General features: G+C 45.4%; 1 protein-coding gene across 2 annotated transcripts; it reads left to right on the forward strand.

The window, feature by feature from the left end:
- Positions 1–641: 641 nt before the first annotated feature.
- Positions 642–6,044, forward strand: LOC119204553 (uncharacterized). 2 transcript variants are annotated; one of them, XM_062565603.1, is made up of 2 exons: positions 642–4,182; positions 4,713–6,044. In XM_062565603.1, the coding sequence occupies exons 1-2, from the start codon at positions 642–644 to the stop codon at positions 4,739–4,741; spliced, it is 3,570 nt and encodes a 1,189-aa protein (XP_062421587.1). In that variant the 3' UTR covers positions 4,742–6,044. The 2 variants fall into 2 exon arrangements, with proteins under 2 accessions (XP_062421587.1, XP_062421588.1); XM_062565604.1 differs by having other exon boundaries at positions 642–3,317.
- Positions 6,045–10,885: the final 4,841 nt, after the last annotated feature.

The following is a 10,885-nucleotide window of genomic DNA, read 5'->3' on the forward strand; positions in this document are numbered from 1 at the left end:
CCGAAGATGTGACATTTTACTATCAGCGTCTTGTGGCTGCTTTTCAGATTCACAGCGGCCTCGAGGAGCCCACGGACCTAACCAACATGACCGTGTGGGAAACACATCTCAAGAACGCCTTCATGAACGGGCTTCTGCCCGACGTCAAAACTGCCACAGAACACTCTGTCGTGGGTCTGGAAGATGCAAGGCTCACAGAAGTGGTAAAACATGCACGGCACAATTATAAAATGTATGTGGAAAATCAAATGTGTCAAGACAAACGCAGCAAGCAGACTGGGGAGAGAGCCCAACTCGCGATGCTCCAAGCCGTAAAACAGATGACACTGGGTGCAGAAGGAGGACGAGACACCCACCCATCCGGAAATTCTTATGGGAGGGGCCAACAGAGAGGACGAGGCTGGGGAATGGATCGTGGAAGAAGAGGGCGTTTCCAAGGAGGAGCACCACGAGATATGCAGCCTGACGAATGCTTCCTCTGTGGACAAACAGACCATTGGTACAAAGACTGCCCCTACCGTTCTAACCAGGCACGTCAGCCACGTGGGCGACAGCGCCACCCCGGGACTGACAGAGGTGGTCAACAATTCGGCACTTCAGACTGACGGTGTGTGTGTGAGGGAGATTGCACGTGTGAAGGGATGACGACTGCTGCCTCTCCAAAACAGGAAAGTAGAAGACAACACACACAAACACAATGCTGCAATGAAGATCTGCTTCCTCGCACGCACACCCACATAAACACACACACACAATGCTGCAATGAAGATCTGCTTCCTCGCACGCACACTGCAGAACAACATGCTGTTTTGCTCAGCATCATTTCTCACTTAGAGCAACAGCAACGGAATACATCCACACCACCACCACTCACGTATGCTATGTTTTCATCAGATGCATACAAAGATATGCCAACTACAAAAGTAATTGTGGAAGGGAAAGAATTGACGTTTTTAGTAGACTCCGGGGCTACTCATTCAGTAATTAAAAAAAAACATTTTCCAAATCAAAAAATGAGTGGACGGTATGTATATTCTCAAGGGGCTTCAGGTTTGACTGTGACAGAAAAATTTACTACACCTATGACGAGTGTACACTCTGACGAGACTGACCTAAAACCTGACATAAAAGTAAAACATTCTTTTTTACTCTCTTCACTTTGTCCCGTAAATCTGATGGGCAGAGACTTGATGTGTACCTATGGTATTTGTTTGACGTCATCTCCAGACGGCCTTAAAGTGGTTAGGCGTAGAGCCGCACTCCAAATGATGCAAAAGGCTCCCTCTAATCCTCTTTTTGTGTATCAGTGGTGGATCCCGATCGATGACGCTCGGAGGCTAAGCCAGGCTGGTGAAGCACGGGTTTCTCCTCATGCAGACCGTATGAACCCTGAACACCTGCATTGCACGACATATGTGTCAGAGGGTCCAGACGACTCTTTTGAAGAGACATATTTTGAGACCCTCAATGATGCAATTGCCTGTTCTACTTTGTACTGGTCAACTTGTAAATCTGCTGTGTCTATTTCTCTGTCTTCCACGCAGAAAGAGCTGTTTCAAGTTCCCGGCTCCTATCCCCATGTCTCACTGTCTAAAGGACGCCTTGACCAATGGAGGGATTTGGGACCATTTGTGGCTCAGTGTGAATCTCTCACTGACTGGGAGGAGACAATCGATCCGCTTGTTCTGCGCTCCGCATCTACAGGGTTTCACAGAACTCACTGTGTACTTCTCACACCAGCTTGTCGATCTGTCTATGTGTTTTATGAGCACAACGACAAAGTTGAAACATTTTTAACAAATCCCACATCGATTTCTCCCGCTCTTGCTTCTGTTCCACAGACACTCTGGGCGGCACACAAATATGACGTAGGCTTGATCAACAACTGCCAACCGGTCGTCATCACTCCACGTTCTGACTTCCGCCCCCACAAACACCAGTACCCCCTGCGACAAGAGGCCATTGACGGTATCACACCTGTATTCAATTCGCTCCTGGAGGCAGGAGTGATAGTTCCATGTCCAGACTCACCGGTCAGGACGCCAATATTTCCAGTAAAAAAAATCAGAGATGCTGGCAAGCCTACAGAATGGCGTTTCGTGCAGGACCTAAAAGCAGTAAATGCGGCTGTTCATGCACGGGCACCAAATGTTCCTAATCCTTACACAATCCTAGCTCAGATTCCTCCTGAAGCTAAATGGTTTTCTGTTGTTGACCTGTCAAATGCCTTTTTCAGCGTGCCAGTCGACAAAGACAGTCAATTTTGGTTTGCATTCAACTTCAACGGTAAGCCATACACCTTCACTCGTTTGTGTCAAGGCTATACCGAATCACCCACAATCTACAATGATGCGCTCAGAGAAAGCTTGGAGAGCTTAACGCTCTCTCCCGGCTCTGCACTTCTGCAGTATGTTGACGACTGTTTAATTGCAGCTCCTACTCAGACGCAGTGTCAGACAGACACGCTTAAACTACTCAAACATTTAGCGAAGGAAGGCCACAAGGCCAGCCTTTCTAAATTGCAATTTGTGTCTCAAAATGTGCGTTTCCTAGGTCATGACATATCTGGAGAAGGAAAAACCCTCTCCCCAAAAAGAATTGCCGCGATCGCATCAATACCGAAACCCAACACCAAAAAACAAATGATGTCCTTTTTGGGCATGTGCTCATACTGTCGATCATTTATTCCAAACTACTCACAAATGGAACAACCGTTATCAAACCTAATCCATGGAAAAAATCTTACAGCACACGACAAAATAATCTGGACTGAAGAGGGTCTTGCGGCCTTCACACAAATGAAATGTGCTTTGCAAACTCCTCCGACTCTTGGACTGCCGAATCCGAATAAGCCATTTACTCAGACAGTAGATGAAAGACAGGGCTGCATGACTTCTGTGCTGCTACAACCCCATGGTGATAAACTCCGCCCGGTTGCGTATTTCTCCGCAAAACTCGACCCTGTCGCTGCAGGACTGCCACAATGTTTGCGCGCTGTGGCCGCGGCTGAAAGAGCGCTCACTGCCTCACGTGACATAGTGGGTTACGCACCACTCACTCTGCTCGTTCCGCACGCGGTTTCTTTGATTCTCCTCGAACAGAAATCCTCTCACCTTTCTGCGGCTCGCTATTTACGGTACCACACATGTCTCCTCGACATGCCGAATGTCACAATAAAACGTTGTACTAACCTTAACCCTGCATCCTTACTTCCTATTCCTGGGGATGGGGAGGACCACAACTGTTTGGCTGAGCTCCAAGCTCAGTGCACTCCTCGTCCTGACCTAGTGGACACTCCACTAACTAACAGCGACATGGTAATGTATGTGGATGGATCCGCCTCTCGCGATCCTCAGTCTGGTGAAAATTGTGTTGGTTTTGCTGTTGTTTCTGACTCTGGTGTGCTGTGTTCAGGTCCTCTGCCATGTCACCTCTCAGCCCAGGCAGCTGAGCTCATCGCTCTGACCGAAGCCTGTAAACTGGCTAAGGGTAAAACAGTCACAGTTCACACTGACTCTCGCTATGCGTTTGGTGTAGTACATGATTTTGGGGCACTGTGGAGACACAGGAATTTCCTTAAATCGGACGGTAAGCCCATCCTACATCACACTCTCATTGCTGAACTGTTGGAATCCATCTTGCTACCCACAGCTATTGCTGTCTGTAAATGTGCAGCCCACACGTCTAATACAGATGATGTATCACGGGGAAATGCTCGAGCAGACTCGGCTGCAAAAGCTGCTGCTCTGCGCTCGCTCCCAGCTTCCGCTGTTTTCATGTGCTCTGAGGTGTCAGTTCCCTCCTCTCTTACAGCGATGCAGTCACTCTCCACCCCTGATGAAAGACGGCTTTGGTCCATATCTGGCTGTATTTACACCAACGGCCTCTGGACTGGACCCGAGGGCAAGCCGTGTTTACCTAGACATTATTTTGCCCATTATGCTAAGTTGACTCATGGGTTAGACCATGTGTCAAAAGGTGGAATGTTACGTGCACTTAATGAGACGTGGTTTACAAAAGGGTTCACAGCATATGCACAAAAATTTTGTTCTGCATGTGTCACCTGTTCTACTCACAATGTAGGCAGGCCCGTGGGCGTGTCCAGCCAGGCTGCACACCCACCACCAACCCGCCCTTTTGAGCACATTATGATGGATTTTGTGGAGTTATCTCCATCTGAAGGTAAGAAACACTGTCTGGTGATGGTAGACATGTTTTCCAAGTGGGTTGAGGTTTTTCCATCAAGCAAACAAACCGCTGCAACAGTGGCCAAGGCCCTGATTTCTGAAATCATTCCTCGATGGGGCATTCCGGCTAAAATATCAAGCGACAATGGTTCTCATTTTGTCAACGAGGCCATTACAGAATTAAGTGCATACCTAGGTATTGATTTAAAAACACACTGCGCATACCATCCAGCCAGTGGAGGGGCTGTGGAACGAGAAAATGGCACACTCAAAACCAAATTGGCAAAGTGCTGTGCAGACACAGGTCTGCCCTGGACAAAAGCCCTGCCTCTAGTGTTGATGTACATGCGTATGAGAAAACGAACACGAAGCAACCTGAGTCCCTTCGAGATATTGTTTGGTTTTCCTCCTCACGTAGGAACCGAGGCACCGACGGCACCACTCCCTTCAACCGCGCTATGTGAACATGAAATGTTAACATATTGTGCACAACTCTCTTCTGCTCTGTCTAACATACGACAACAGGTTGCAGCCGCCCTCCCGAAACCAGCTGAAGGACCACTCCACAAACTGAAACCTGGTGACTTTGTGGTGGTGAAAGACTTCAGAAGAAAGAACTGGAAAGCACGACGCTGGCAGGGACCGTTCCAGATTCTCCTTGTCACCCAAACAGCTGTCAAAGTAGCTGAAAGGGCAACTTGGATCCACGCATCCCATTGCAAGAAGGTTCCAGATCCAGTACCAGCAGTGGGCTCAAGCGACCCTACCCCCACAACAAGTGTCAATCAACCGACACCACCGTTGCAGTGACCACGGACGGGTTCACAACGGGCAGTTGACCGACAGACACACAGTGCATTGTGATCTGTGTTGACTGTCTACAACGCGGATGCCTCACAAGAAAGAAGGTTGGCAGACTCCACATACCAACGTGCACCTACGGACCAACACAAGAAGAAGAACACGACCAGGACCCCTCCACATAGACACAGTAGTCGTTTGTGTCATTACGGTTTCATTCATATTATTGCTTGCTTCAGTTTCATTGTATCTTAGCATCTTTTTGTGATTTGTAATCAGCTATCTAAAGAGTGGTTCTCCCTTATCATGGAACGGCAACGGCCATGGAGCCCCCTTAGACGACTGGGGGGAACTCGTGTAACCATGTGTTTATTTGCAAGTGTCACTTTGTTTGTGTTAATTCCATATTCTGGACATGACTCTGACAATGACCCCAACAGTGACTCTGACTCCCTGGTCGACCTCAACACTTACGACCTCGATACATACGCATAGTGACATTTTTATATTCTCATGTTTCTGTGTTCATTCCTTTTGTTTCATATTTGCTTGCTAAACGACCTGAGACTTGGTCTCACAAAAACATATTTTTGCAATATTATGTGTGATTAAAGAATAATCAAAAGAGTGGAATGTAATGGTAAAATATGTTATAACATAATCTTATGCCAAAAGATTGATTATTGTCTGTAATGAAGCAATGTGAGAAGAAAAGGGAGACCCAAAAGTTGCCTTTTGCAGCTATGTGAAGGAGGATAGTCAAACTGGCCTTCACCCGAATGCTCGAACAAAGGAACCCTGTTACTCCCATCTTTGCCTTGATTCTTTTCCTGCTTGATTTGTAACTTTTCATTTGTGTTATCTCACAGGTGGTTTAGAGTTTCAGGCTTTAGTAGCTCTCGTGTCTGCATACCACTAGAAATGACCTTCATGTGTGTGTATAAGAACTCAGCATTTTCACTGCTCGGAGACGCCATCTCCACAGAGCACCGTGATACGTGCCTGTGTAGTTGACCTCCTGCTTGCAAGCAATAAATGGACTTTCTGCAACTTTGATCATTCATCAAGACTCCGTTTTATTAGACAAATCATTCTCTTCTACCGAGCTTATTGAAATATTCCACAACAAAAGGTCCTTACTGGACATAGTGAATGCATTTTATATAATTTTTCTACCACTGGGCAAACACAAATAATGTAGGGTCACACCATGCTGAATATCCTTTCTCCCTCTGGACTCTTCATGTGGATGGTGGGACTCCCTTGAATGGAGCAGACATCCTCCTCACTATTTATAACCTTCACTCATACAAGGCACAAGTCCACAGCAGCGTGAGCCCACAGCGAGCAGACAGCGGTCTGCAGAGACACTGTGTGATGTCACTGCCTGTATGTCGCGTCCCCCACTAACGAGACCGGGGTGGTGGCCCCGTGAGGCCTTTGTTCCTCTCTGGTACCCTGGTCGTGTCCATGTAGCCCTTTCGATGTAGATGTTTTTCTTCCTCGCAGCCCCGATGCTCCTTTAGCAATTCATGTCCTCCCAGGTTATTAAACTCACCACAGAGGGTTGAATCATTGATTTTTCTCACTCTGAGCAGTAAGGTGGCTCTTTAATTGCCAGTGAAGACACTGCGTTGGCCTGCAGTGATATCTGTAAGTTCAGATTTTAAAAGAGATGTTCTGTCACAAGATTGCTGTTAGTTGTTAAATTAACAAGATGACATCTGAATCAGCCATGTGCCCATTAACATTTAATCCGTGCTGCTCTAGTTCAACCGATAACACACAGTGATGTGATGTAAAGAAAGGGCTTATTTGTTTCTCCCATATTGACTAACAGCCTCTGATTTGAGCCTTTGGATACATCAACTCTAGTTCGTCCACTAAACTGTCCCCTAATCAAACAGTGAAGCAGATATAGTATGTGACAATGCTGAGCTGTCCCCTCTGCTTCGGTCTCAAACAACTCCCCCCCCGCCGCCACCACACACACACACACACACACACACACACACACACACGCTCAATGCTTCATTGTGTTTCCACCTATTCGCTTTGCATCTCATAAAATAATGTGCATCTCAAGATGTCTCTGTCTAGTGGGCGGACGGTGCTGGAACACCTATTACTCACTCATGCTTCGGCCTATTAGACTGCAGCCATGTCACAGCAGAGGTTCCCTCAGGCCGTGGCTTCTTTTTTCTAAGTGTGTGTGTGTGTGTGTGTGTGTGTGTGTGTGTGTGTGTGTGTGTGTGTGTGTGTGTGTGTGTGTGTGTGTGTGTGTGTGTGTATGTGTTTGAGTGGACATTTGGATATGAATGTTCCTGCATCCGTCCCACTCACAAATTCAAAATTCTTTATTTGTCTCTTTGTACGTGTGCGTGTGTGTGTGTGTGTGTGTGTAGGGTTGTGAGGTTTTCATACCCCTGGCTGTGACCCACAGCTGCAGTTTTTAGGAAGTCAGGAGGAGTCTTCATGTGCTGTCTCTCCCATTCCATCACACACACACTGACACACGCGTCACAATCCCAATGTGTGTGGGGGGGTGTTGTCTAATTTACCCCTCTCTTGGTTTTCAGTACGAGTCGGTGACACTGAAACTGCTCCGTGAGATCTACTGCCTGCGCATTGTGCCGTGGTCTTTTATGCTTAAACTATATATTGATAATCCAACGTGCAAAATACAATTTAGGTAAACAACTCAACATCACTGGAGATTTAGGTCTCCCAGGATCCACTACAAGTATGCTGTCACTGTTTTATTCTTCTTCCTGACTCTAAATATGCATTTAACAGCTGTCTCTCTCTCATCTCCATCCCACACCACTTTGCTCTTGACAAATTGATGTGAAGTGCTTTTACATAACAACTACGTATCACACACACACACACACACACACACACACACACACACACACTCCAAACACCTTCCACCGCACCAATGTAAACCTTACTCAAGCATTACACATCGCTGCAATGTGGCTCCTGTGTTAACTATTGCTTGGAAAGCATGCAAAAAATAGGGGAGGGAGAGGAAGACTGAGGGGGGGCGGGGGGGGGGGGGGATTGACATTCTGCCCGAACACTGCGCTTTGCTCGTGGAATAATGATTAGCTCCTCAGTATTCTAGTCACAAATACTTCACTATCAATGAGAAAGGGGGCGGGGGGGGGGGGGGCACGAGGGAGGGGACAAAGAGGGAGGAGACAAGCAGCAGGGGTGGGGGGAAGAAGAGAGGGGGAAAGAGGATGGAGCGCGAAAGAAGAGGAGCACAGGGAGGTAGAGCGAGGGATGAGAACAGTGAGGAGTAAAGGAAGACAGAAGAAATGAGCGTATAGTGTGACACATAAGCGGTGGATGTAGCCGCAGTATCCTCTCACACACACACACACACACACACACACACAGAGGCTCAACATCTGCAAGCTAAAAATGAAGCTAATGCAAACACTCTTGAGCCCCCTTGCAATGCATCCACACAGAGAGAGAAAGAGAATGGAGACTACTTTGTCAAAGTCACAGCAGGTACAGCCACCTCAGCAAAGAGAGAGACAGAGGCTATGTCGCGGGGGGGGGGGGGGGGGGGGGGGCACCAAGGGGAAAGACAGAGAGACGGAACAGGGGAGTAATGATGAAAGGGGGGGGGGAAAGAAAATGATATATATATTCACAAAGCATAGAGAATGATAGATGTAAACCATTACTTCCATTACTTAAACAGGTCAATCATACATTAATAACTCTGATATGTTAATAGAGTCGGGAAGCCAGCTGTAGTGAGTGTACTGAGTAGGTTTGCGTAAGTGTGCTCACTTAGTCCAACTGCATCACGTGTTTTTGCACGTCCCCTGAATCAGACTTTATTTGAAGATGGATTATCACTAAGAAGTGAAATGTTTTTTAATTAAGATGGAAAGTCTAGAGATGCACTAATATAATTTAATAATGTCACTTAAAGAGCAGAGCAAATGGTATCAATCACTGTAATAGATAACATGAATATTTAAAGGCATTAACCGTATGGTTTGATCTTAGAATAGGGGCTGCATGTGTAACAGAGAAAGCAATAGTAGAGTAGAGGTGCTCAGAGGATTTGGATGCATGACTGCGATTAAAGTCTATAACACACGACAAGCACAGGTCACCGTTACCATTTGGTAAATATACATCTTTGGTAATGTATAATCAAAGGTAACTTTATAAAATGGTCTGTCTTTCATATGAAAACCGTATTATTTCTCTTGCAGGGACATTTTTTATAGCACACACAGCACATTGACCTTAACATGATTTATTATATTTGTATATGCAATTTTTACTGGTAATATTTTTGACCTTTAATGGATGATAGTTTTGCTGTGATGTGATGTATATTGCCTCCTTTAGAGTATGTTGCTGTGTTTAAGGCCTGAATGAAATCCGTTTGTTCTCTAGGAGGCCAAACTGAGGAATGATTAGCATGAAATGCGAAGGGCATTTGACCACAGAGGACATGAAGACATTGTAAGACACATGTCCCTTGAAAGGCAACACTGCAATTACTATAAAGAAAAGACCAAGCCCAATTTAAAACCCTTGTTACCTTGGAAACAAAGTAGTGACCTGCAGCTCCAGTTTGCCAAGACGTCAATAAAAATGGCTTCATCAAACCGTGACTCCAATACTGCAGGGACCGCAGGGTCCTCGGCGGTTGGGGGTTTACAGAGACTGTGCAGAATGCTACTGGAGGTCTAGATGTACTATTTCCAATGACTTATCGAGACACACCTCTAGCCAAATCTAACATTTATTACTTCACCACTGTGTGGACTGTGTTCGAGAGGCCTATATTTCAGACTTGAATGTGTAAAATTAACGGGAAGTCAAGAGTGCTGATAAAACGGTAGGACTTACTCATTTGTTTGTTGTTTCTTCAAAAAGTTTCCTTTAGAACTAAAGTTTATGACAGGGATGAGGCTTCGGCTACTTGCTAATGAGCGGTTGCCACGGGGTCTGTGCAACCTATGAGGAGTAGCGAGTTTGGCTTATTTAAAACATATTGAATTCATGATTTAATCAAGAATAACGCCTAAATAGAGCATGTGAAGACGATTTTGCAACAAAGATAAAAGTATTGGATAAAAACGTAGTTGAAATAGCTAAAATAATATTTAGCCAGTAGTTAGTAACATGGCAAAAGGTATGATGGATCTTAGATCTTTAACTAGAAAGGAAAATAGCAGGAATATATTATTAAAACCCAAATCTTACTCAAGTAAAAGTACACACGTATTACCATCATGATACACATAAAGTACCAAAAGGAAGAAGTACTTGATTTCAATCGTCTAAAACTGCAAAGTAACCAGACATGAAAATAAGTAAAAAGTCAAATAACCTCCTTAAAAGTTAACCTGAAGTAAACAATACAATTTACATGATCTAAAATCTGTTCTTTACAGTTAGCTAGCAGGTTAGCTACATTCCACCAGTGGCAATTGCCAAAGTGATGATGGTTGAGTTGAGTGAGTGAAAAGTAGAGAACATATAATTAAAAATGAAAATATCAGAGGTAATAATGTTACGTAATGCTAAACGTAGCCCGCTGCGTGACCAATAGTTAAAATATACAGACGTCCATTGAAAGTAAGCTTGGTAAACAGTTGGAATTGCATCACATTTAAGGGGTCACAAACCTGATAATATCAGTTATATTTGTTTAAGGAGGTCCAACATGAGCCAGCAATGGAGCTCCCGGCGTCCTCCACCTTCGCGGGACGCGGTGACATCATCGAGTTTACTGCTGTGAGAGCTGAATATGCACATTTCTCTTTTGGCGGTCACTTGGGTATTTTTAGTGTTTGATATGAAAACAGTTGAGAATCCAAAGGGATGCCCAGCGTGAGGGCAGCTACTGC

This window comes from Pungitius pungitius, chromosome 11, assembly GCF_949316345.1.
Source record: "Pungitius pungitius chromosome 11, fPunPun2.1, whole genome shotgun sequence".
In the NCBI taxonomy this organism is placed as follows: Eukaryota; Metazoa; Chordata; class Actinopteri; order Perciformes; family Gasterosteidae; genus Pungitius; species Pungitius pungitius.

Coding starts and splice junctions, on each gene's coding strand:
- LOC119204553 (XM_062565603.1), top strand. CDS start 642: ATGACGACTGCTGCCTCTCCAAAACAGGAAAGTAGAAGACAACACACA. Junction 4,183..4,712: donor GGAGTTATCTCCATCTGAAG/GTAAGAAACACT, acceptor ATACGACAACAG/GTTGCAGCCGCCCTCCCGAA.